General features: G+C 46.6%; 1 protein-coding gene across 1 annotated transcript; it reads left to right on the plus strand.

The window, feature by feature from the left end:
* The first annotated feature begins 1,918 nt into the window (after window positions 1-1,918).
* Window positions 1,919-25,946, plus strand: WIPI2 (WD repeat domain, phosphoinositide interacting 2). Its single transcript, XM_087701730.1, is given in 13 exon segments — window positions 1,919-2,208; window positions 8,575-8,657; window positions 13,066-13,235; window positions 15,379-15,475; window positions 16,988-17,085; window positions 17,208-17,300; window positions 17,476-17,516; window positions 17,518-17,544; window positions 18,543-18,650; window positions 20,604-20,768; window positions 21,487-21,594; window positions 23,039-23,172; window positions 24,972-25,946. Coding segments are annotated over 13 exon segments (1,311 nt in total). The 5' UTR covers window positions 1,919-2,134; the 3' UTR covers window positions 25,085-25,946.
* The last annotated feature ends 1,225 nt before the right edge of the window (window positions 25,947-27,171 follow it).

The raw sequence follows: 27,171 nt of genomic DNA on the forward strand, positions 1-27,171 counted from the left end.
TCCATCCTTCCGAGGTGGGTGAAATGAGGACCCAGACTGTGGGGGGGCGATATGCTGACTCTGTAAACCGCTTAGAGAGGGCTGAAAGCCCTATGAAGCGGTATATAAGTCTAACTGCTATTGTTATTGTTATCTTAGGATTCCTCACAATTTTGAATAATCACTCTGATTTCGTACTGCATTGTTTTAAATGTAAAAATAATAAAAATATATTGGAAAAAAAGAAGATACTGTATTTTTTGGACTATAAGATGCATCAGAGTATAAGGCGCACCAAGGTTTCAAATAGATAAACAAGAAAAAAAATAGTTTTAGTCTAAGTCTAACTGCTATTGCTATTGCTACCAACCAGTTCTCCCGAATCGGTGCAGACTGGCTGAATCCCAGCACTGGCTGGGATGGTGGCAAATGTGGGGAAAAAATTGGACAACCCTTTGCAGGATGGAGAAACTTGGAAGACCAGATTAGAGATAAATCATTGTGGTGAAAACTTAGGTGGCTTGATAGGAGTCAAAGGTGACTTGAATGGTACATAATCCGTCCACTAACATCCGCACTGCCCCCCTTCCTTTCCAACTAACAATCTTGAGATGTTAGGTATGGGTCCTTCTGCCCGCCCGTGGGATACAGGTGATTTTTACAGGTGATGAGCCAAGGTGGCGCAGTGGTTAAATGCAGCACTGCAGGCTACTGCTAGATCAGCAGGTCAGCGGTTCAAATCTCACCGGCTCAGGGTTGACTCAGCCTTCCATCCTTCCGAGGTGGGTAAAATGAGGACCCAGATTGTTGGGGGCAATATGCTGACTCTCTGTAAACCGCTTAGAGAGGCCTGAAAGGCCTATGAAGCGGTATATAAGTCTACTGCTATTGCTATTGCTATTTTCAGCACCAAAAATGGATGCCATCCAGATAAAATGTCTTTGGTAATGAAGTTTTGCAAAGTCTTTCTCTGCGTCCAGGGAATCAAGCTGACCGATGAAGCAGAACCAGAGACTGGAAATTAATAAGCCCTTGGAGTTTCTGTACGCATACAAAACACACACACACCGCAAATCTCTCTTGATTCGATTTTCTGGCTGTTTCATTTCCCTTCGCTTCCACCACCATCTGTTGTCCTTCATGCAAACTGATCTTGGCATCCGTCCGATGAGGCTCAGGGTAAGCAAATCTCTCCGGCTTTATCGGCTAATGGGAGACAGCACTAATTGGAGCCAAAGGAAGGCCTCCCTCACTCAGCCTCTGGTCTGGCCCTTTGGCTAATCTAAACTAATGAGAAAATGAGCTTAGAAATGGCCTTAGGGGACAACTATGGTTTCCTAACACTCTTGATTTTGTCTGAAGGGAGGGGGGGGGGAATTCGCAGGCAAGAAGCATCATCTTTTATCGCATAAAATAAAATGTTCCACTGCAGTTGGGTGAAATGAACCTCTTCGAATCCGCTTCTTCCGATGAAATTGCAATAAGACTAAAACGAGTATTATTATACAGGTTGGATTGGCACCTCTTTTTCCCCATTTCTGTATTTTTTTTCCCCTTTGCCACAAAATATTAATGGTTCACTTAATTCATTGGCTTGATCTGGCGTTTCATTGTACTCGTTTTCGTTAAGCTAGCCAATAAATCAGATCTTTGCCTTTTTAATATTTTATTTTATATGTTTTTAAACCATTTAGCCATTTTTTAAACTAAGCATTCTTTAACAAGCATCCGTGGTCGAATGATCATTTTATCGCCTGTTGGTATCTTTTCCCATCTGCAAAAAGATAGAAAGGAGAACTGCGCCTGCGCGCACAAAAGTCCCCCCCCTCCTTCCAGTTCGGCGTCTCTCTCTCTCTCTCATATACAAGAGCCACTGCGCAGGCGCCCCCGCGCGGTCCTCCCATCTTCCTCCAGCGCGCCTGCGCGAGGGCGAAGAGGCCGCCGGGAAAGGAGGGGCGGGATGGCGCACGCGCCCAAGGGCCTCGGCCGCTAGCCCGAGCGTAAACAAGGCGCCGCTGATGAGGGAGATGAGGAGACGGCCGGAGATGGAGACGATGAGTCGAGCCGGGCGCCTCCGAGGCTGAGCCTCGCCGCCCTTCTTGCGCTTCCCCCCGCCCGCCCGCCCGCCCGGCGAAGGACGAGCCACGAGGCCGCCATGAACTTAGCCAGCCAGAGTGGCGAGGCCGGCCCCGGCCAACTGCTCTTCGCCAACTTCAACCAGGACAACACGTAAGGGAGGGGGGCGTGGCCAGAGGGAGCGCGCACGCGCGTGGCCGCCGCGGCAAAAGGCGTGGGGGGGGGCTGGGAGAGAGGAGCCAAGATTCGAAAGCGGGGAGGGGGAGGGGGCGTGGCCAGGGATGCCCCCTTTCCCCCCCCACCTGACTCCCATCCTTCCCTCCCTCTCCCAGCTGGTTGTGGATTATGGGCTATGGGGTGGGGGGTGGGGAGAAGTGAAAAGACTACCCTAAGCCATGCCCCCGTTGGGATTTCCACCCCACCTCCCCCAGAAAAGGGTGGGGGTGAAGAAGGGGGCACCCAGAGGCCATCTAGCCCCGCCTTTCGCCCTGGGCTGGGGAGCCCCATTGAGCCATCCTGGGAAGGGGAAGGCAGCCCAGCCTTTTTCCTTGGGAGGCCTCTGCCCCTGTGTGATGGTTTGCCAATTGCACAGTAGGCAGATAGGCCCAGAGGATCATGGGGTGCCCCCTCCCCCTCTGTTGGAGAAACGTCCTTCTGGGTTCAGTTCCAAGTTTGCGGGGGGGGGGGGAGACCCTGGAAACACGGAGGCTGCTTGGAAAGCTGGTTTAACGGTGGACAGGATCGCACTGCTTGAGCTCCTGAACTGGAAAGGGGGGATCCCATGCTTCCAGATGTTGGGTGAAGAAGAAAAAAGAGGCAGAGATGCTGAAAATCCCTGGTTTTATGCCCTCTCTGGCCTTTGATCTTGATCTTGCATTCTGATTGGTTGTCAGGCTCCCATGGGGCCATGCAGGGGCAACTCTCTGGGCTGTGCTTTGAGTCCAAGCTTGGTTCTTCCCAGGTGCCCTGTGGTGAGAAGGGTAAGGGGCTACTACTATGCCTTAACTCCATAATCCTGGAGGCAAGGGGGATATCTTTGTTATGTAGAATAGACTGGCTCAGGTCCATAGTCATGTGGCTCTCGTGACTCAATGCCGAAGTCGCACGGAACGCTGTTCCTTTCCCACCAAAGGTGGCTCCTATTTTTCTACTTGCATTTTTTGCGTGCTTTCGAACTGCTAGGTTGCCGAAAGCTGGGACAAGTTAACGGGAGCTCCCTCCCTTGCGTGGCCCTAGGGATTCGAAACGCCCAACTGCCGACCTTTCTGATTGACAAGCTCAGCATCTTAGCCACTGAGCCACCACGTCCCTCCTCTTATAAAACAAATGTAATTAAAAAATCAACAACTCAAAGTTAGGAATATTGAAATGGAGCAGCGGGGAAGGGGAGGGGAGCCAATTCCCCCCCTCCTCTTGACACAGTCTGATTTCGCACAATTCTCTCACCACATGTTGAGAAAATAATTCAACTTTCTGTCTGTTTTGCTTCTCTAAACTTTCTGTCTGTGCTTACTCTAAACATCCCAGGGCTGCGTTGGAAAGCCAGCTCCAATGTTTTCTGTGGGGTTCACTTAGGAGGAAAACCCCATAGCTCCTTCGGCTCTTCCCATCTCCCCCTTTTGTGTGGCTTGTTCTGTTAGCCCTCACGGTGTTTCCATGTGTGTATGTGTGCATTTGTGAGTTGGCAGGAGGAGACAAAACTGAAATGCTGCAGAGGCCACGTCTCTTGAATGCAAAGTGGGCTTAATTCTTGCAAAGAAAGGGAAGCATGAGTTAGATTGCTGAGGTATCAAAAGAGGAGAAAGTTAATAGATTTTGAATAGAATCAAATGGAATAGAGAATAGAATAGAATAAGGAATAGAATAGAATAAAGAGTAGAGTAGAATAGAGAATAGATAGGATAGAAAATAGAATAGAGTAGAATAGAATAGAACAAAATACAGAATAGGAATAGAAAATAGAATAGAATAGAAAATAGAATAGTAGAGTAAATAGAATAGAGGATAGATAGGATAGAAAATAGAATAGAGAGTAGAATAGAATGGAAAATAGAATAGAATAGTAGAGTAAATAGAATAGAGAATAGATAGGATAGAAAATATAATAGAGAGTAGAATAGAATAGAAAATAGAATAGAGTAGAATAGAATAGAATATAGAATAGAATAGTAGAGTAAATAGAATAGAGAATAGATAGAAAATATAATAGAGAGTAGAATAGAAAATAGAATAGAATAGAATGTAGAGTAGAGTAAATAGAATAGAGAATAGATAGAAAATATAATAGAGAGTAGAATAGAAAATAGAATAGAATAGAATGTAGAGTAGAGTAAATAGAATAGAGAATAGATAGAATAGAAAATATAATAGAGTAGAATAGAATAGAGAATAGAATAGAATAGAAAATAGAATAGAATGTAGAGTAGAGTAAATAGAATAGAGATAGATAGGATAGAAAATATAATAGAGAGTAGAATAGAATCACTGCACTTGTTGAGTTAGTGACGGTTGTTAAGTGAACGTGGCTTCCCCTTTGACTTTGCCAGTCAGAAGGTCGCAAAAGAGGATCATGTGACCCCTAGGACACTGCAACCGGCGTAAGTACCTGCCAGTTGCCAAGCCTCTGAATTTTGATCACATGACTTATCAGGATGCTGGAAGGGTCTAAGTCACTTTTTTTCCACTTTGAAAAGTTGTAACTTTGAACCGTCACTAAATGAGCTGTTGAAAGTCAAGGACAACCTGTATGTGCTATAATGGGTGGAAACTAATCAAGGGGAGAAGCAACTTAGAGCTAAGGAGAAATTTCCTGACAGTGAGAACAGTGAATCAGTGGAAGAACTTGCCTCCAGAAGTTGTGAATGCTCCAACACTGGTAGTTTTTAAGAAGATGTTGGATAGTCATTTGTCTGGAACGGTATAGGGTTTCCTGCCTAGGCAGGGGGTTGGACTAGAAGACCTCCAAGGTCCCTTCCAACTCTGTTATTCCATTCTATTCTATTCTATTTAGAGAACTGTATTTCGGGCATTTAAAAAAAGGGGGACACGCAGAGCCGGTCTGGAAAACTTTGAGAGCCGTTTCAGCCAAAGGTTTTTGATAGGGACAGAGAAGGGGCCACCCTCGTAGGGCGAGCGAGCCCCTTGACCGGAAAGGACGGCCCATGCCAGCATTTTACAACCACATTATGTTCTGTCCTGTTTTAAGCGTAGGCTTAATTATTTATGTTCATCTCTCCCAGCAGTTGCTAATTGATCTCTGGTGCCGTTTCAGAGAGTGTGGCCTGTACGTGACTTTGTGTGTGGGTAGGTGTCTCTCATTGAAGGAGTTGTTGCTCCTACACAATAGAAGCAAAGGGGGAACAGGGCGGGGGAGCTTGGCCCCCTATTTATTTTCTTTGGTGGCCCTGAGCCCTTTTTCGAGGATGGAGTCCAGGCCAGGCGGATGGGCTGTGTGGTAGTCAGGATGTCTCAACTTCTAATAAGAGGATGTGTGTGTCAGGAAAATGGACACAAACCGCACAATTCCTACTCCTTGTAAAAGAACCCTATCGTAAGAGGGAAGGGACATCAGCACTGCCCTTCTAGCTCTGATGGTGTTACCTAGTTGGGTATAAAAACATCTGCAAGAAAACCATCAAGCTCAGAGAGCTCCAAGGGGAGGGAGGGTGGGAAGGAAGGAAGGAAGGAAGGAAGGAAGGAAGGAAGGAAGGAAAACAATATTAGCTAGGGTTATGAAACATCTGAAAGCTCAAGAGAGCAGCAAGGGGAGGGAGGAAAGGAAGGAAGGAAGGATGGATGGAAAGAGAGAAGGAAGGAAAAGAGAAAAGAAAGCAGGGAAAAGAAGGAAGGAAGACTAATTAGCTAGTTGGGTTATGAAATGTCTGCAAGCTCAGAGCAGCAAGGGGAAGATGGAAGAAGGAAGGATGGATGGATGGATCATTAATGATATTAACTAGATGCATTGTGAAACATCTGGAAGCTCAAAGAGCAGCAAAGGGAGAGAGAAAAAGGAAGGAAGGAAGGAAGGAAGGATGATTAATGATATTAGCTAGTTGGGTTATGAAATGTCTTCAAGCTCAGAGAGCAGCAAGGGGAAGTTGAAGGAAGGAAGGAAGGATCATTAATGATATTAACTAGATGCGTTGTGAAACATCTGCAAGCTCAAAGAGCAGCAAAGGGAGAGAGAAAAGGAAGGAAGGAAGGAGGAAGAGGAAGGAAGGAAGATTAATGATATTAGCTAGTTGGGTTATGAAACGTCTTCAAGCTCAGAGAGCAGCAAGGGGAGGGAGGGAGGATATTAGCTAGTTGGGCCGTGAAACATCCTCAAGAAAACTTCCAAGCTCAGAGGGCACTAAGGACTCCCCAGTTCAACCCAGAGCGACAGATATTCTCTTCTGTCAAAACCAGTGAGTCTACCAGTAGATGGTCTTCAGAGACAGACCCATCACCATCAAGGCTAATAACCATGGGATCAATTCACTCAACCCTTGTTTGAAGCCAGCGAAGGCTGATGGCCAGCCTCGCATTTCATGATAACAGATTGGACTGCCACCTGTCAGAAATGGTGTAGGGTCTCCTGCTTGGACGGGGATGGGGGAGGGGGGGGTTGGACTGGATGACCTCCAAGGTCCCTTCCAACTCTGTTAATCTGTTCATCTCCAAACGCTGGTTGCAACATCTGTTGATTAATTTCCCACTCACTCCTCCGACTGCTGATATTATGGGATCTGTTTGATCGTCTTATTTAAAAAATAATAATAAGACTCCGACCAAAACTCTGGACTATGTTTCGTGACCTCCAATGTACCCCAAAAGGCAGCCTTGATTCTGTTTGAATTGCACTTTTTTCCCCTTCTTGGAGGGGCAAAACAATATACCATTCTGCTGAATATTCCTTATTGCCAGATGACAGGATTATCTTTAATCCATTTTGTTCTCCCATCAACTGAGTCTTTCCACCCCCCTCCTTTCTTTCCCCCCCCCACACCCCTAAATCATTAGCAAGCGAGAACACACTGTGAGTTCTGCTTTGCTTTAAGAGTCCGTTAAAATTGATAGTGACTTATAAATAATGGGTGCTATCAACTCTATAAATAACCTCAAAACCATTAGATTAAAGAAATACTGGCTTTCCCTTCGGGGCGCATTGTAGAGAACCGTTTTTCGTTTTCTGCCCAAGTTGTACTTGCGAAAAGAAAATGAATTGTCCTGTGATTCGTGCCCGCGCTGAAATACAAATGGGTTTTTATAATCGATAGCTATTTCTCTCTCGGGGGATATCACCAGCCTTAGCAATAAACCGAGAGAGAATATTCTCCTGGCCTTCTCAAACAGAAGGATTTGGCTTGGAGACAGGACTGTAGACAAAATATTATCGAACTTGGTGCAAATAAATTGCATCGTGATCAACACAATGCAGTGTAGCTAGAGACTTTGACTTATAACCATAATGGAGCCTGCTCTTCACACTTGGAAGCAGCAACGTCGTAAAATGAGTTGCTCATGGTCCTATTTTCCTGACCTTGTTTTTGCAGTGGCCATTAAGTAAATCTCCTCAGTCATTAAGTGAACTGATTATACACGAAGGTTGCAAATTTGCCGAAAAACCCAGTAAGGCCTAGTTTTTGGGAGAACGTGTCCCGCGACCACGGGACACTGCAAATGGCTATAAATATGTCCTGTGTCCTGGAGTTTGGTCCCATGACTGCAAGGGGGACTGACCATCGTAATTTCAAATCCAGGTCATAAGTAGAATAGAGGAGAGAACAGAACTACAGAGTTGGAGGGGACCTTGGAGGTCTTCTAGTCCAACCCCCTGCTTAGGCAGGAAACCCTACACCACTTCAGACAAATGGATATCCAACATCTTAAAAACTTCCAATGGTGGAGCATTCACAACTTCTGGAGGCAAGTTATTCCACTGATTAATTGTTCTAACTGTCAGGAAATGTCTCCATAGTTCTAAGTTGTTTCTTTCCTAGATTAGTTTTCACCCATTGCTTCTTGTTCTGCCCTCAGCTGCTTTGGAGAATAGTTTGACTCCCTCTTCTTTGTGGCAGCCCCTGAGATATTGGAAGACTGCTATCCTGTCTCCCCTAGTCCTTCTTTTCATTAAACTAGACACACCCAGTTCCTGCAATTGTTCTTCATATGTTTTAGCCTCCAGTCCCCTAATCCTCTTTGTTGCTCTTCTCTGCACTCTTTACAGAGTCCTTTTTACATCGTGGTGACCAAAACTGAATGTAGCTCTAAGGTAGATCCGTCAGAACTTCAAACGGTCGCTAAGGAGCGAGTCATAAGTCCCATGGTTCTGTTTTGAGTTGTCCCTGCTTACAACAGGCTCAGTTTATTGATCTGTGGCCAATATTGGTGGTGTATGCAAGAAACATAAGGCTGATAATTAGATTTCACAGGTGCCCGGCATTTGAACTCCAAAGAGCTGCTATAAATCTGGGTTCTTGGGTCATCGTGATCACATAAAATCAGGATCCTTGTTTGATCTCTCGTTTATTTTTCCAGGTCCTTGGCTGTTGGAAGCGTGTTGGGCTACAAATTCTTCTCTCTCTCTTCTGTGGATAAACTGGAGCAGATCTACGAGTGCAGTAAGTGGTGGTTTTGTGTGTGTGTGTGTGTTGTGTTCTTTTCTCCGTCTCGGTCTCCCTTTTCCTAAATTACAGCTGCAGACCAAGGCAGGATTGTGAGGATGTACGGACTTCAGTTCCTAGTTGAAAGCCTCTTTTTCCAGTGCTGCTGTAACTTGCATGGTTGCAAGTCAAGGGCTTCCTCTTATAATGGGGGCATTCCCATTTCCGACATGAGGGAATCTTGTGTGAAACCGTAGCAGCTTCTCGAGGCCTTGAGTTCCTGTACTACTCATGAGCGAAGGCGAATCTGTGTCCCAGAATAATAATGTTGCAGGATCCAATCTGGGTCACTCACCGGGTTTAGTCTTTTGGATTGTGCTGGAGCCATCCTCAGGAAATCTCCCTCTCTCTCCAGAGTGTGTGCATTGTGCTATTCTGTGTGCAGTACCTATAGGGTGCCTGTTGTGTGTGGCTTTTTAGTGTTTGATTGGCGTGTTGATGGCTGGCTGTTAAGTCAGTGGCTGTTGACATACATTCAATTTTGCAGCTATTAAGATTGTTGGACGGGCTGGCACAAAAACAGCCAGGGAATGATTGAAGCCTGGGAAACGGGAGTGCTGATTTACCACCAGCTTATCAAGTACTTAGGAGGCGAGGGCTTGGCAGCACAAGGAAACACCAGCCAACCACTTAAATTGGCTAGCCATCCACAGCCCAACCTGTTGTTGGCTGTCCTTTGCTTGTGTTTCCCCGGCTGTTTTTGTCCCTGCTCCTCCAACACTCTTAGTAGCTGCAAATTTTGAATATATCTCAGCAGCCAACCACTTACTAGCCAGCCTTCAACGCTCCAATCAACAGCTAAAAAGCCGCACGTAGCAGCAGCGGTGTCAAATTTGATTTCATCGAGTGCCGCATCAGGGCTGGTGTTTGACATCAGGGGGCCACGGCGGGCCCCCTCGATGTCACTCATGTCAGGGGCGCCTGTGGTGGCCCAAGCGCTCTGCCAGCAAAAACGGGCTCTCGAGTTCTGTTTTTGGCTATGACAGCCTCCTGCAACCCTCTGCCAGTGCGAAAGGAGCTCGCGAGGGCCTCGATTTTTGCTGGCAGGGGCACCGCGGGCCAGTTCTTTGCTGTTTCCAGGGCGGCCCCATGGGCCGGATCTAAGCACCCCATGAGCCGTATTATTTGTTTGTTTGTTTGTTTATTTACAAAATTTATATGCTGCCCAATCCCGAAGGACTCTGGGCGGCTTACAAAAAAGAGAGGGGGAAAAAAAGAGGAAAAAAAAGACAGTTTAAAATCACAACACCACATACATTCATTCTAATCAGGGCTGGACCTCAACAATGAGGTCAACAGCCCCAGGCCTGCCGGAACAGCCAGGTTTTTACAGCTTTCCTGAAGGCCATGAGAGTGGGTATGGTCCGGATCTCTGGGGGTAGCTGATTCCAAAGGGTCAGAGCAGCCACAGAGAAGGCTCTCCTCCGGGGGCCCGCCAGCCGACACTGTCTGGTTGACGGCATCTGAAGGAGGCCCAATCTGTGGGATCTTACTGGCTGCTGGGAGGTATGTGGCAGTATCCAGCTCCCCGGGCCTTGAGTTTGAGACCCCTGCACAATGGGCACCATATCAATGCCAAACATAGAATAGCCCAAAGCTCACACTCTGCTAGAGAGAAGTTCCCTGAGGGTATGGACTCCAGTATGAGTTCGAAAGACTAAACCGTTCGTCCCGGCAGCCAACCCAGATTGGATCCTACACATACTTACTCACCTGAAGCGCTCACTTTATCTCGGACTTCCTGGATTCCTCTGACTATCTCCGAGAGCAGAAGGATGTCTCTTGGTTGGAAGAACTCATGAATCAAAAGCTCTAACGATATTAACTTCCTGGTCTTTTTCCCAGTTGGCCAACACCAGCCGCAATGCCATTTGATATGTTAAGATTTATATTAATAGCGCTATCCAGGAAGACTCACTCGCGGGCCCGAAATGTGTTTAGCGGCACCAATTTTTACTTTGCTCTTTATTTACAGCTCTCAAAGCTCCGGCAAGTGGAGGTCTTTTACCCCTCTTGTTCTTTCCGCCTTCACCCACTTAACAGCTTCGCGCTGAAATATGGCAGGCTATTTATAGGCAGCTGTGCTTGGAAATGGCAACCTATTGATCCACAAGAGAGAGAGAGAGAGAGACAGAGAGAGAGAGATAGAGAAACAGAAAGAGTGAGACAGAGAGACAGAAAGAGAGAGAAACAGAGAAAAGAGAGAGAGACAGAAACAAAAAAGAGACACAGAAAGAAAGAGAAACAGAAAAAGAGAGAGACAGAGAGAGAAACAGACAAAAAAGAGTCAGCAAGAGAGAGACAGAAAGAGAGATAAACAGAAAAAGAGAGAGACAGAGAAACAGAAAAAGAGAAGACAGGAAGAAAGAGAGAAACAGAAAAAGAGAGACAGAGAAACAGAGAAAGGGAGAGAGAAAAAGAGACAGAGACAGAAAGAAACAGAGAAAAAGGGGGAGAGAGAGTCAGAGAGGGTCTGTTCTGTTTCAGTTGGAAACGGTATATCTCTTACATCCGTGTAACTCTGCTCTTAAATCATCTGCGTACTGCTCAAACTCTCGTGTCTGTTTCTAACTTTTAATTGGGTGAAACATTGTGGATTGTGGAAAACGGTGATTTGAATCAACGACCTTCAAATGGGCTGAGAACGGATCCCTAATCCGGGACCCATGACTCTGTGGGATAGAAATTTAGCCAAGTTTTTTTTTTGTTTTTTTTTTAGTAATTAAGTTTTCTTAATCTCACGCTTAAATTTCCACCACCAAGTCATTCCAGGATTTGGGAGGTATGTGGTACCTTCCTTTATCAACAGTCGGCACTCTTAAATCAGCTTTCAAATCAGCTTTCTTCTTTATACAAATTTACTATGCTACTCCACAATTTAAATGTGGTATTAGCATATTTATATGTATGTTGTATGTATGTTTATTACACTTGTATGCCGCCCTATTCCCGAGGGACTCAAGGCGGCTAACAAACGGGGGGGGGGGGGGGAATACAACAACAAACACAGACAAAAACAAATACAAAAAACAGCTTAAAAACCACGCAAACAGTCGCACAATTCAAGTGGGGCTAGGAACTCATCCCATATAAAGAGTTCCAGCATTTTAAAATGCCTTTCCATCGCCCAGCTCCTGTCCAGTTTAAAAATCCAATCTTCTGTATTTTAGCAAGTGGTTTTGTTTTTTAATTTTCTTCCTTTAATTCTTTTTTTTTTTCCTTCCGTTTCAAAGTTCTAAGATTTTACTCCAAAAATAGCTCGGTCGTCGCCACTTTAAAAGTAATTATGAGTCTCTTTCCTGAATTTTCCTTTTGGGGTTACGCTTTGAATTAAAAAAGATTCTTCTCACCCAGTTCTAAACTCTGCTCCAGCACACTTCTTGGATGTTAAGCTGCCCCCGGCTTCCACACTGTTCACACAACGATATGTTTGTAGGAAAGAGAGAAAAAAAAAACCTTTTAAAAAGGAAAAGAAATTTAGCCGAGTTGTAGCTGCTTCAGTGCCGGTGGAATCCCGTGATTGTTATTTCCATGCCCAGTCAGTTTCTTACAAGGAAAGTCATTGGGGAAGACGGCAGGAAGTTGAAAGTTATTCCCATTACTTTTTTTTTATTATTATTATTAATTTTTTTTTTGTTACATAGACAACACATGCCCACACCAGTGGGGAAAAAAATCAAAACACAAAAAAGACAAAAAACAAAAAACAAGGCGGGGGGGGGGGAAAGAACACAGGTATATATTATAAAAAAGTATATCAGCTGGTTACAACATGTTTTTGTGCATCTCTTCCATTGATTCATATTAATTCAAATATCTTAAATGTTTACCATATTGACATCATCATACCTCCACTTTTAGTTGACTACAGTTGTTTAAACATCCTTCATCCTTAACTATGCCAAAGATTTAATCCATAACCACATGCTAGCATTTCATTTACTTGTTTATAAAATCCTCATATCCTGTTTTAGCTAAACATCCATAATATTTAATACCAAAAAATTCCATCCTCCATGTATATAGTTTATTATCATTCTTCCCATTACTTTTAAAAAGCGGCTAACCCAGTTGGTTTTTCTGTCTCTGTTTCGTGCCACCCCGGTCCCTTTCCGGGGTCCCTTTCAGAGCCAAGGTGGCGCAGTGGTTAAATGCAGCACTGCAGGCTACTGCTAGATCAGCAGGTCAGCCGTTCAAATCTCACCGGCTCAGGGTTGACTCAGCCTTCCATCCTTCCGAGGTGGGTAAAATGAGGACCCAGATTGTTGGGGGCAATATGCTGACTCTCTGTAAACCACTTAGAGAGGGCTGAAAGGCCTATGAAGCGGTATATAAGTCTACTGCTATTTCCACCCTCACCCCGCAGATGACACCGAAGACGTGTGCATCGTGGAACGGCTCTTCTCCAGCAGCCTCGTCGCCATCGTTAGCCTCCGGGCGCCTCGCAAGCTGAAAGTTTGCCACTTCAAGAAAGGGACGGAGATTTGCAACTACAGCTACTCCAACACGATCCTGGCTGTCAAGCTGAACAGGCAGGTGAGTGGGGGTGAGCTCTGCTGGTGGCGCAGCAGTGAAAAATGCAGTATTGCAAGCTAACTCTGCTGACTGCCAGCAGTTCGATCCTTAAAAAAATTTCTCACTTGGCCACATCAAATTTGGGCTCAGTTGGGCTCAGTCGTCGTTGTAATTCAAGGACTACCTGTATAAGCTTTCCCTTCCCTCTTTCCTCTTTCCTTTTTCTCTTTCCTTTCCTTCCTCTCTTCCAAATTCCTCCCTCCCTTCCAAATTCCTCCTTCCCTTCTTTCCTAATTCCTTCCCTCCCTCCCTCCCTCCTTCCTTTCCTATGGTGGCACAGTGGTTAGAATGTATTGCAGGCTGACTCTGCCCACTGCCAGGAGTTTGATCCTGACCGGCTCAAGGTTGACTCAGCCTTCCGTCCTTCCGAGGTGGGTAAAATGAGGACCCAGATTGTTGGGGGCCAATAGGCTGGCTCCATAAACCAGCCTATTGTATAAGTTCTAAGTGCTATTGCTATTTGCTGAAAAGAGAATACAAAGAGAGATTTGTACTTTCAGGCTTGAAACGTCCCGTTAATGTAGAATTAACTCATGTTTTGTTTTTATTGAAATAATGTTTAATTTTTAAAAAACAAACTTATACATACAAAACATAAAAACATCTTCCAGTTACATCCAGCATGTCGCTTGGTTACAAAACCTTTGTGCATCCTCTCCTTACTCCCTTGCAATTTATATAAAGTCTCATATTATCAATCTAACATATATGTATACATTATTATCATTATTAGTCTTTTATTTGACTATAACTATTATTCCTTCATTTTTCTACGAGATATTATAATCGTTGAACTAATTTAAATTATAACAATTCATTACGTCTTCCTAAATCCATCCAATAATAGTACATCTTTATGTTATCTTCTGAATTAACTCACGTTGAGCAGGGGGTTGGACTAGAAGACCCCCAAGGTCCTTTCCAAGCTCTATTCTGATTGATTGAATATAACTCTAGGAAGCAGTATACAGATAATCCTTGACTTACCCAAATTCATTTAATCCCCGTTCAAAGTTACGACGGCACTGAAAAAAGCGACTTACGACGGTTTTTCACCCTTGGGAGTGTTGCAACATCCCCTTGGTCAGGTGATTTATATTAGGATGGTAATTGGTTCATATTTACGACGATTGCCGTCTTTCTGATCCCCTTTTCCGACCTCCTGACAAAAACCAAGTCCATGGGGGGGGGGAAGCAAGAGTCACTGAACAACGGCGTTACTTAATTTAACGTCTGCCGTGGTTTGTTTAACAACCGTGGCAAGGGAAATCATAAACTGGGACAAAAACTCACTTCGCAAATTTCTCTCGCCTAAAATTACGGAAGAAACTGATGGCTTTTGCAATGGAGCTCAGAAGGTTGAGCCTGCTCAGAGCCCTTTCTATAAGCACTGGCAGTGAGAACAATTAACCAGTGGAACCCCTTGGCTTATGAAGCTGTGCACGCTCCATTAAACTGGAGGTTTTTGAAAAAAGAGCTCATTCCTTCTGTTTGGAATGGTGCACAATCTGCTCCATGAGCAGAGGGTTGGACTAGAAGACCTCCAAGGTCCCTTCCATCCCAATTATTTCGTGACCCGACAAATGTGCGCACGACAAAAGCGCGCCGACGAAACTGTGGTGCAAAACCCGCAACGTCATAAACACGCCCACAACAACGCGCCGACAAAAACACGCCCACAAAAGCACGATTCAAGTTAAGATAAGGTTTAGGTTTAGGCTTAGGTTCAGGGTTAGGGTTAGGGTTATTAGGTTGTTATTAGTTCTTCGTTGAAGGCGTGCTTTTGTCGGCGCGCTGTTGTCGGCGCGCTTCTGCGCTCATTCTTCGGCGCGATTTCGACCTCGCGGTTTTCTCGCCGTGGTTTCGTCTATGCGCTTTTGTCGAGCGCGCATTTGTCGGTGAACCAATTATTTCACATTCTACATTCCATTGTTTGAGAGCGTGTTTTAGGACAGAGTTCCCCAACATGAATTGAGCAGAAATTCCAGCAACATAAATCTTCGGCTCAATCGTATTCGTAATTTGAGGACTACCTCTATAAGTCTAAGTGCTATTGCGATCTGCTTCTCTCTCTCCTTCTTCTTCTTTTATTTCGCTCCCCCAGAGATTGATCGTCTGCCTGGAAGAATCTCTGTACATACATAACATACGGGATATGAAAGTTCTGCACACCATCAGGGAGACGCCTCCTAATCCTGCGGGTAAAGATGCTCCTTACTCTCCTTCGATCCTCCTCTGACGCTGATACCTTTCGGCTTCCCGTTTTAGCTGGTTCTGTCCAAAAGAGCCGAGGTGGCGCAGTGGTTAAATGCAGCACTGCAGGCTACTTCAGCTGACTGCAGTTCAGCTGTTCAAATCTCACCGGCTCAGGGTTGACTCAGCCTTCCATCCTTCCGAGGTGGGTAAAATGAGAACCCGGATTGTTGTTGGGGGCGATATGCTGACTCTGTAAACCGCTTAGAGAGGGCTGAAAGCCCTATGAAGCGGTATATAAGTCGAACTGCTATTGCTATTGCTATTGTTCATCTAGTGTCAGGCGCGAAAGACCAGAACCACATAAGAAGTTGCAATTAAACCGATTAACTTCTCCTGATTCCCATGTAGGGAAATCCCTACCCAACTAGGTAAAGGTTAATGGCATTCAAGGAAGTCTTAGTCTTTTGTGGCTACGTAGAGATTCTAGACTGATTCCTCTTTTGACGCCCACCTCCAGATTCGATAAGTCCTACGTTAGTTGAGCTCATCTGATGTTTTGACATCGCCCAAGCTCGCTCTTGCTTAATTAGCACAAGGGGGAAAAATTCTTCCTCCGCCCCCCAACAATTTGCCTCCTCGCAGAAAACAGCCTGGTCAACTTCATCACAGCGTGATTTAGCACGAGCGGCTGATTGGCGGTTGGATCTGCCTCCCGGAATACCACCTATCAGGCTGTTCCAGGCTGCGGGGATCACCACTGCCCATAGCCGCTGCCATCTATCTCCGCCGCCAGGTGCCACATTTTGAGCCTCTACGGGTCCCATTTTCAGCCCATTCCAGGCGGCGGGAATTCCCGCTGCCTGGAACAGCTGATAAGCGGTATTCCGGGAGGCTGATCCAACCGCCAATCGGTTGCTTGTGCTAAATCAGGCTGTGCTGAAAGTGAAACAGGCTGTTTTGCTGCCAGGAGGCAAATTGTTGGGAGGCAGAGCCCGAAGCGTGGGAGCCGGCGGGTGAGTGGGGCTTCGGCGACATTCACTGTATAAGACGCACAGACATTTCCACCCATTTTTGCGGGGGGAGGAGTGCATCTTATACTCCGAAAAATACAGTAATCTTGATTCTTTCGTGACGGTTTTGGGAAAGTGTTCCAATATCTCAGGGGCTACCCCAAAGAAGAGGGAGTCAAGCTATTCTCCAAAGCACCTGAGGGCAGAACAAGAAGCAGTGGGTGGAAACTAATCAAGGAGAGAAGCAACTTAGAACTAAGGAGAAAGTTCCTAACAGTTAGAACCATTAATCAGTGGAACAGAAATTGCCTCCAGAAGTTGCGAATTGCTCCAACACTGGAAGTCTTTAAGAAGATGTTGGATAGCCATTTGTCTGAAATGGTGTAGGGTTTCCTGCCAAGGCAGGGGGTTGGACTAGAAGACCTCCATGGTCCCTTCCAACTCTGCTATTGTATTGTAAAGGAAAGTGCCCAATCGTGTCGATCCCTGTTTCCCCCCCCCCCCCAGGATTGTGTTCCCTCTCCATAAACAATGATAATTGTTACCTCGCCTATCCGGGGAGCGCGAGCATTGGCGAAGTCCAAGTTTTCGACACCATCAACCTGGTAAGATCCTGCTGCGTCTGGACTCCCGACGGTTGGGGTGGTTTGGGGTGGTGGGGTGCGGGAGGGCAGGAGCCTCCCTTCTGCGCTAAGGCCTTGTGTTCCGTTCCCGGGCTTCCCCGCAGAGGGCTACCAACATGATCCCCGCTCACGATAGTCCGCTGGCTGCCCTGGCTTTCGACGCAAGCGGTACGAAGCTCGCCACGGCCTCTGAAAAGGTGCGTCGTTTCCAATCCTTTCCCTGGGAAGGAAAAAACAAAAGGGCGGGCGAGGGGGGGAGAGGAACTTGGGTGGATCCAGAGGAGTTTCTCGAAGGGGACCAGGCGGGCAGAGAAAGCCGGAAGTCCCCGTTGAGGAGATGGCTTCACGAGGTGGGCTCCTTTTCTCCCGCAGGGCACGGTGATCCGGGTATTTTCCATTCCAGAGGGCAGAAGCTCTTCGAATTCGACGGGGCATGAAGAGGTGATGGCAATTGAAAGATTGGGGGGGTTCCTCCTTTCCCTCCCCCTCCTATTCTTCCTTCTTCCTTTCCCCTTCCTTCCCTCCATCCTTTCACCTCCCCCCTCCTATACTCCCCTTCCTTCCTTTTCCTTTCTCTTCCTTCTTCCTTTCCCCTTCCTTCCATCACTCTCCCCTTCCTTTCACCTCCCTCTCCTTTTCTCTTCCTCCTTCCCTTCCCTCTTCCGTTCTTCCTTCTCCCTTGCCCCTCCTCCCTCCTATTCTCTCCTTCCTTCCTTTCTCTTCCTTCCTTTCTCTTCTTTCTTTCCTTCTTCCTTTCCCCTTCCTTCCCTCCATCACTCTCCCCTTCCTTTCACCCCCCTCCTTTTCTCTTCCTCCTTCCCTTCCCTCCTTCCGTTCTTCCTTCTCCCTTGCCCCTCCTCCCTCCTATTCTCTCCTTCCTTCCTTTCTCTTCCTTCCTTTCTCTTCTTTCTTTCCTTCCTTTCCCCTTCCTTCCTTCCTTCCATCACTGTCCTCTTCCTTTCACCTCCCCCTCCTTTTCTCTTCTTCCTTCCCTTCCCTTCCTCCATTCTTCCTTCTTCTTTTCCCCTTCCCTTGATCCTTTCACCTCCCCCTCCTATATTCTCCTTCCTTCCTTTTCCCTTTCTTCTTTTCTCTTCCTTCCTTTCTCTTCCTTCTTTCCTTCTTCCTTTACCCTTCCTTCCTTCCATCACTCTCCCTTTCCCCTCCCCCTCCTATTCTCTCCTTCCTTCCTTCCCCTTTCCTTCCATCACTATCCCCTTCCTTTCACCTCCCCCTCCTTTTTTCTCCTTCCTTTCCTCCCTCCTTCCTTCCTTCCTTTCCACTTCCCTCCCTCCTTTTACCTCCCCCCCATTCGCTCCCTTCCTTCCTTCTTCCTTTCCCCTTCCTTCTTTCCCCCTCCTATTCTCTCCTCCCTCTTTTCCTCCTTCCCTCCCTCTTCGCCATGGTTGACCCACCATCTCTTCGCTTCCTCCCTCCAGGTGCGTCAGCATCTCTTCGTTGGCCTTCAGCATGGACGGCATGTTCCTGTCGGCTTCCAGTAACACAGAGACAGTGCACATTTTCAAACTGGAGACTGTGAAAGAGAAGTAAGTTTTGGGGAGGGCAGCGCGATCCCTGGATTGGCTCAAACCTGGGGCGGCTGAAAGAGACATCAGAAAGAAAAATTGGGGAGGGGACCAGAGCAGCGGTTCTCCACCTGTGGGTCGGGACCCCTTTGGGGATCGAAGGACCCTTTCACAGGGGTTGCCTAAGACCATCGGAAAACACATATTTTCTTTTTTTTTAATTGAAAATTTTAAAAAAGGTTTTACAAATATTTACCTCCCTCCCCCACCCGAGCCCATCTCCCCCCCTTGACTTCCCAGAGCAAATACAGGGTATAAATCTTTAACAATCATATTCTAAAATAAACTAAAAGTAACTTGGCTACATCTTCCATTTGTGCTTTAACTCCTCTTTTGTTAAGCTAACTATAAACAAATTAAATCATTCCTTGCTTTTTCAATCATAAGCTATCTGGAATTTTTTTAGTCCCGTATTTATTTTGAATATAGTCAATCCATCTTCTCCACTCCAGTTTATATTTCTCATCTGAGTGATCCTTCAGATATGCTGATATTTTAGCCATCTCTGCTAAGTTTGTTACTTTTAATGTCCATTCTTGGGAAAACACATATTTCCCATGGTCTTAGGAACCGAGACACCGATTTTATAGTTGGGGGTCACCACAATATGAGGAATTGTATTAAAGGGTTGCGGCATTGGGGAGGGTTGAGAACCCCTGGGATAGAGGGTTGTGTCCCGTGTACCTCTGCCTGCAGTTTTTTGAATCAGATTGTGGGTTTCTGCAGCGACACAAAAGATAGTTACGTCCTGTTGTCTTTAAAAAAAGAAATCTTGGAAGATTATTCCAGTTAGCCTATGCTTAAGATCAGAAATGATTTAAATTGTTTAAAGTTTATTTTATTTTATTTTATTTTATCAATTTCATATATACATTCACAATTATATGATCTCATAACTTATTAATAATATGTATTTATAACAATTTTCCCTACTGTTGACAATATACTTGAAGATTGCTTTTTTATCATCCCATAGATCCATCTTATCTTACAACGGTCCTACTTCTTCTTCCCTCCCTCCCTCTTTCCTTCCCTCGTTTCTTCTCTCCTACTCCCCTTCCTTCCCTCCCTCCTTCTCTCCTTCCCCCCTTCCTTCCCTCCTTTCTTTTCTCCTTCTCTCCTTCCTTTCCCCCTTTCTTTCCTCTTTCCTTCCCCCCTTCCTTCTCTCCTACATTCCCTCCTTCCTTCCCTCCTTCCTTCCCTCCTTCCTTCCCTCCTTCTCTCCTTCCTTCCCTCCTTCTCTCCTTCCTTCTCTCCTTCCTTCCCTCCTTCCTTCTCTCCTTCTCTCCTTCCTTCCCTCCTTCCTTCCCTCCTTGCTTCCCTCCCTCCTTCCCTCCCTCCTTCCTATCCCCCTTTCTTCTCTTTCTTCTCTCCTTCCTTCCTTCCTCCTCTCCTTTCCCTTCTCTCCTTCCCCTTCCTCCCCTTTACCCTTCCCCTCTTCTTTCCATTCCTCCCCTCTTTCCTACTCCTACATTCCCTCTCATAAAGTTAATTCAGCAAGAAGAAGCTAAGCTCAATGCAGAATGTCATTAATTTCTTTATTTCTTTTCTCTCAATAGATTTTAGACTGTGTTGGTTAAAAATCCATACCGTGTACGGGTTCTGGGAAGTCGGGGGGGGGGGAGGAGGAGAGGGGTTGGGGGGGAGGGAGGGAGGGGTATACATTAGGCTAGACAAGAATTTGGTGGTAAACTAGAACTATTTTGACACGCAAAAAATTGTACTCCGATGTCTTACTGATTGGGGAATTATGAAATGTTTGTTTTAAAAGAAAATAAAACTTTTGAACCTTAAAAAAAAATAAAAAATAAATCTTCTTTGAAAAAAAAAGAGCCATCCCCAACTTCTTGGATGGACAGTCACGTTTTTAAGGGACGGTTTTGAAGACCCTCTCTCTCCCCTCCTCCCTCCCAGACCTCAGGAGGAACCCACCACCTGGACGGGGTACTTTGTGGAGACCATTCGGACGTTCCCAAACTACCTGCCCGCCCAGGTGACTGAAATGTTCAACCAAGGCCGAGCCTTTGCCACGGTCCGGCTCCCCTTCTGCGGGCACAGAAACATCTGCACCTTGGCCACGTGAGTAGCGGCACGGCACGAAAGCTCTTCCTTAAGTAGCGATGGAGGCCAATGGAGTGCCTCGGGGATCCCCAGTTTACAACTGGGCAGCCTTGGTCAATAGTCCTACAGCCTTGAGACCCCTCCTCCTCCTCTCCATAAGCCCTCAAAACCCACTCCCTTCTAGCACTGATGATGTTACCTAGTTGGTTCATGAAATGTCTTCAGGAAAACAAGCAAGCTCAGAGAGCACCAAGGACTCCACAGTTCCTCCTCCTCTCCACAAACACCACTCCTTTCTAGCACTGATGATGTTACCTAGTTGGTTCAGGAAATGTCTTTAGGAAAACAAGCAAGCTCAGAGAGCACCACGGACCCCACAGTCCTCCTCCTCCTCTTCTTCCACCTGCCCCACAAATCCCCTCAACACACAGATGCAAAAGTACGGGGTGTCTCTAAAAGGGATCACTCCGATTCAGCATTGAGCTCGGTGATGCGCCTGTACTTCCTTCAATTGCAGGTAGCAGAGTTGACCCGATGGAACGAACAATTTGGGGCGAAGGGATGTTTCTAACACACACACACCCCTGCTTCAAGACTTGCGAATAGGCAGATCTTTCCTTAAAAGCTGATGAATTGTGGGGACCTGATCTTGGGTAGTTTTTCTTGCAAGGCGTTTCATGACCAGCCTAGGTAACGTCATCAAGTGCCGGCTGACGAATCCTTTGTTTCCTTCTAGAATTCAGAAAATTCCCCGGCTCTTGGTAGCAGCCGCCGATGGGTATCTCTACATGTACAATTTGGACCCCCAGGAAGGGGGTGAATGCACACTGATGAAACAGCACAAGTGAGTCCCCTCCCTCGCTATCTCTTCCCCCTTTTGCACACATTCTTCTTTTGAGGGTTGGTCCTAAACCCTTTAGGGGACACAGTGGCTAAGATGCTGAACTTGTCGATCAGAAAGGTTGACAGTTTGGCGGTTCGAATCCCTAGCGCCGCGTAACGGAGGGAGGTCCCGTGACTTGTCCCAGCTTCTGCCAACCTAGCAGTTTGAAAGCAGGTAAAAAATGCAAGTAGAAAAATAGGAACCACCTTTGGTGGGAAGGGAACAGTGTTCCATGCGCCTTCGGCGTTAAGTCATGCTGGCCACATGACCACGGAGACGTCTTCGGACAGCGCTGACTGTTTGGCTTTGAAATAGAGATGAGCACCGCCCTCTAGAGTCAGGAACAAGTAGCACACATGTACGAGGGGAACATTTACCTTACCTAAACCCATAATATGGGCACGGAGCACCTTAACATGGAGCTGTTGCATTGGTCTTCGCTGATAGCAAAGAATAAGATTTGAGCGCATGTTTTTTTTGAAGTATCCAGTCATGTATGAAAACTTCGTAGTGCTCAAGTTATGACCAAAAAATAGCCATTGTGGATTGCTTAACAGCTGGGGCATTCACTTAACTGCTGGGGGGGGAGAGGGGAAGTCTCATAAAATCAGATCAGTTACATGATGACCTTTTAATGACCGACACAATTTAACGCCCACAATTCTGGGCTCAGTTCTGGTCGTAAGTCGAGGACCACCGGTATGCCAAAAATGATTAAAGCTAGACAGTTGGAGGAATCTTATGGACCTGACAGCAATAGCAGACTTATATACCGCTTTACAGTGCTTTTACAGTCCTCTCTAAGCAGTTTACAGAGTCAGCCTCTTGCCCCCAACAATCCTCATTTTACCCACCTTGGAAGGACGGAAGGCTGAGTCAACCTTGAGCCTGGTGAGACTCAAACTGCCAAATTACAGGCAGTCGGCAGTCAGCAGAAGCAGCCTGCAGTACTGTGCTCTGACCACTGCGCCACCATGGCCCTTCCTTCCTTCCTTCCTTCCTTCCTTCCTTCCTTCCTTCCTTCCTTCCTTCCTTCCTTCCTTCCTTCTTTCCTTCTTTCCTTCCCACTTAGCAGTTAGACTTATATACAACTTCATAGTGCTTTTCAGCCTTCCCTAAGCAGTTTACATAGCCTCTTGCCCCAACAATCCTCATTTTACCCACCTCGGAACGACAGAAGGCTGAGTCAACCTTGAGCCTGGTGGGATTCAAACTGCCAAATTACAGGCAGCCGGCAATCAGCAGAAGTAGCCTGCAGTACTGCGCTCTGACCACTGCGCCACCTTTTGACTCATAAAGCTGGCTTCCTGCCAAGATCGCCGGGTTTTCCTACCAAAGGCCCGGCTGTGGCTGCGGAGGCCACCGGGGGCACTCCGGGTGAGGTATCCTTGTCTGTTTTCCCCAGGTTGGATGGCAGCATGGAGCCAGCCAATGAAATTCTAGAATCTGCCTCTCACGACAGACCATTGGTAGCACAGACCTACAGTGCCGCAGTGACCAGAGGCGCTGCTTACATGCCTTCTTCGCCCACAAGACACGGTAAGGACTGCCCAGGAACCTTCCCCTTATAGACCGTGAGCGTTTGCAGGGAGAACGGCATCCATATGACCTCATGGGCCCCCTTGGCTCATTTTGGTTGTCCCCTTGTCAGTCAACACTAACAGGGAAGCATTGATGGCATCGCCATTGCCTTGGCAACGCAATGGACAATTGGACTTGGTGGGTCGTCTTTCTACCACTTGTCCGTTTCTAGGTTGATGGTCATCGTTTGGTGACTCAAGAGATGGCCTCTCTCCTCCTTCTCTTTGGTGGAAGAGCTTCTGGTCAGGATTGCAAGTAATACACCCCTAGCAAAGAAAACTCAGGTCAATTCCTCAAAGAACAGTTTTATTGGATGTATCACCTTGGCACAGGCTGGTGAAAACCGACTCTTGAGTTAGGGTTAGGTTAGGGCTAGGGTTAGGGTTAGGGTATCACATTGGCACAGGCTGGTATCACATTGGCTCAGGCTGGTGAAAAACTCCTGCGGTTTTCACCTAATTAAAAGTAAAGTTTCCCCCCTAAAAATCAAGTCGCGTGATCCAATCAAGGTGTCATACCGTTGCCTGGTAACGTCACTCCCCCTCTCTCTCTCTGGCCACCTGTGGAAATGTCCTTGGTTCCCAGGAGAAAGTATTTGGAGTGGAGTCAAGTGGAGTGGAGGATCTGGCAGCAGATTCGGAGAGAGAGGAGGGTTGGGGAGGAACATGGGTCAGTCCTGGAGTCTGGGGAAGGCTCTGAGGAGGGTTCTGTGTCGGAGGCAGAGAGGGGGCCAGGGCTGTCCGACAGTTATCATCTGCCTTCAGAGTCAGACATCAGTGAGGCAGAGGAACAGCTGGAGCCTGTTCCCAGTGCGCGCATGCGCAGAGCTGCCAGACAAAGGGAAGAGCTAAAGAACAGGGGTTGACTTGGGAGTAAGGCCACAGGTGGGCAATGAATGGCCCCTCCAAGAGGAAATAAAAGAAGAGCAAAAGGGGAGTGGAGTTTGCAGGAGACAATTAATTTGCTTATTTTGTTCGTGACTCTCCAAGACTCCTTGCCAAGTTTTGCAGATATCATCCTGGCAGCTCTCCAAGCCAGAGAAGGTCTTGTGACTGTAAATCCTCCCTCAAAAGACTTTTCTGGATGAGAATGAGCAGAATTCACAGCAAATTAATAAAAAGAGGTTTTTGTCGGGACCAGGAGTTTGCTTCATGCTCTTGGGAAGCTTCGGTCAGAACTGGCTCCGAAATCCCAGCTATCTCTATTCCCCCCCGCCACACCTCTCAACTCCAGTGTGGCAACCTTGAAGCCCCAAAAGGGGCTCAGGGTTGACCCTTCTTGTCCTCTCTTGATCTGCTGCCCTTCTCCAGAGAGTCACAGCCAAGGAAGGGGTAGGACTTCCAACAAGGATTGAAGGAGGGTCTGCAGAACGCTTGCCTAGGAGCTCAAGGGATCTTGGGTCAGGAATCCTTGTAGAGTTGGAACAAGGAGGATCCCCAAAACCGCTCTTCCAAAAGGCAACTGGTCTCCCTCGTTCTTTTTTCTTTCTCCTCCCCCCCTTGAAAACGTTCCCCTTGTCATCTAAGAAGCTTCTCCGGTTCTCCTTCATCCCCAAAACTTCAGTTCTTCTCCTCCTCCCAGTTGCGAAGAGGCTTCTTGGTTGAGAAGCCAAACATTTTCAAGTGGGAAAAGAAAAACCGAGAACGTCCAGTTGACTTTTGAGAAAGCTCCCTTTTTCGGGACCTCCTTCGGATAACGGAGAACCTCCGCGGACAACCGTCTTCTGAAACGGTGTCTTCTTTGTCATCTCCCTTCAGTCTACAACGAAGACCTGGGGGCTGTCGGTGGCGTTTGCCTGGAGGACGACATCAACGCCCTGCGCCTAGACGAGGACAGCGAGCACCCCCCCATGATCCTTCGGACTGATTGAACTGGTCAATCGAACTCCCCCAAGTTGTGAACGTCGGCCGGGCGCTTCCGGGGGACGCCTGTCGACGCTGCTACGGACTTCGGCCTGAGCCACGTGTGTGTGTGTGATCCTCGAAGGAAGGCAGACTCCCCTCAAAGCAAAACCTGCACACACACACACACAAACACACAACCCCACAACCCATCCTAGCTTGTAGTGACGGTTCCATACCACCCCAGGCGGAAGCGCACACCTAGATTTCACTTCGGTGAAATCCACCCGCTTTGTTCGTTGTTTTTTTTTTTCTTTTCTTAGCCAGCCATCAGGAAATAACCCCTCTATATATTTTTTTCCTTTGTTGCCAAACCAACGAAAAAAAAGAAAGAAACCAACACCCCTGCTCTTTAATTCAGCACCTTTGAGCTTTGCATGCCTCCTTGTGCCAAGTGAAAATAGGCGAGCCGATTCATTTTATAACCGTGGGTTTGTTTGTTTTTTATTTCTAAAGGAAACGTAAGTTTTTCGAACTTCACCCTGGGCCATTGGCGAGGGGAAGGAAGAGCCACAAGGATGAGCTCAAGATGGTTTAGCTTCTTCTTCTTCTTCTGCCTGGACGAGAAAATAATAACATTTTTATTTTTTACAAAAAAAAAAGAAAATCCAAGTGGCTTTTTCTGCGCATGGCTTAAGGGGCATGCCTGGAGAATTTTGAGACACTACTTTTACTAAAGGTCAAGCGTTTCTCCCCCCCCCCCCTCCGAATCTTTCCTCCCCTTTCGTGAGCCATTCTCTACGCTTCTTTTCTCTGGTTCTTTTTTGCTTTCTCCCTGCCCCCCCCCCCCCAAAAGACCATTTTGGTAATTAAAACTCTTCCTGATTCTCATTTGTGGGTTGTGCTATGTGTCCCTCATTTGTGGGGTTGGTGGGATTTGTCTCTTCCAACGTGGCCTTTTGTTTCCCCAAGCATCTCCCACCGTAAAGACAAGGTTTCGCCAAGGAGAGAGAGAGAGAGAGAGAAGGGAAGAGAAAGCTTTATCTGTCTTTCGGAGCTGGGTGAAGCCAGGAATCCTGGCTCAGCAGACCACAATAGGTTGCATATGTGATGGCAACCAAACCAGGCAGCGGAGAAATCCGTGACCCGTCAAAACCGTGGTCCACAAAAGCACGCTCGACGAAAGCGCGCATTTGACGTCATCACAGCGCGACGAAAAAAATTAAAAATTGAAATAAAAATAAAATTAAAGCAAGCCGATTCACATAAAGGTAAGGGTTAGGTTAAGGGTTAGGGTTAGGTTTAGAGCATTAGGGTTACGTTTAGCGTTAGGTTAAGGGTTAGCGTTAGGTTAAGGGTTAGGTTTAGGGTTAGGTTAAGGGTTAGGTTTAGGGTTAGGTTTTGGGGGGGTTAGGGTAAGGTTTTTGCTTTATTTTTACATTTATCGATCACAGCGCGATGTTTTCGTCACGCTGTGATGACATCACGTACGCGCTTTCGTCGAGCGCGATTTTGTTGCCCGCGGTTTTGTGGTGGAACCGAGAAATCTTGAGTTTTGAGGGCATGAGATGAATTGGGACATCTGAGGGTGCACACATTGGCAATCCCTTAAATGTTTTGGGATCTGTGTGTGAACTCCAGAATTGCTGGGGTGTGAGTCTCCTTGATCCCTTTTTCCATTTTTTTAAAAAAAACTAGATTTCTTCCCTGCCCTGTTCCTGGGATCCCCGATCTGCGTTCTTTAGCTTGAGCTTTGACATACAAACCTGTCCTGCTTTATTGGCTTGCTTGAAGAGTGAAGGAAATGGGCTGTGCTTATTCCCAGCATCATGGTTTGTTACGCCCCCCACCCCCTTGGGCTTCCTACGATTGTCATAACCCGGCTAGCATGTTGTTTTTAACTAAGTGTTACGCTCTTAACCAGAAAGTATGTCCCTTCTTAACGTTAGTTTGATCCGAGCTGTATAAAGCTACTCATCTCGCTTCCAAACCCTTCTTCCCCTGTCTGTAGCTTTCGTAAAACTCTTTGTGAGAAGCTGTTCAAACTCCCGTAGATCAATCCCGGGTTTGTTTTCTGCTGCTGAACAAATCCTTATTTATTTATTTTTCTCCTTTT

Source organism: Thamnophis sirtalis, unplaced genomic scaffold, assembly GCF_051295495.1.
Source record: "Thamnophis sirtalis isolate CommonGarterSnake01/CBP01778 unplaced genomic scaffold, rThaSir2_p1.2 scaffold_14, whole genome shotgun sequence".
Taxonomy (NCBI): domain Eukaryota; kingdom Metazoa; phylum Chordata; class Lepidosauria; order Squamata; family Natricidae; genus Thamnophis; species Thamnophis sirtalis.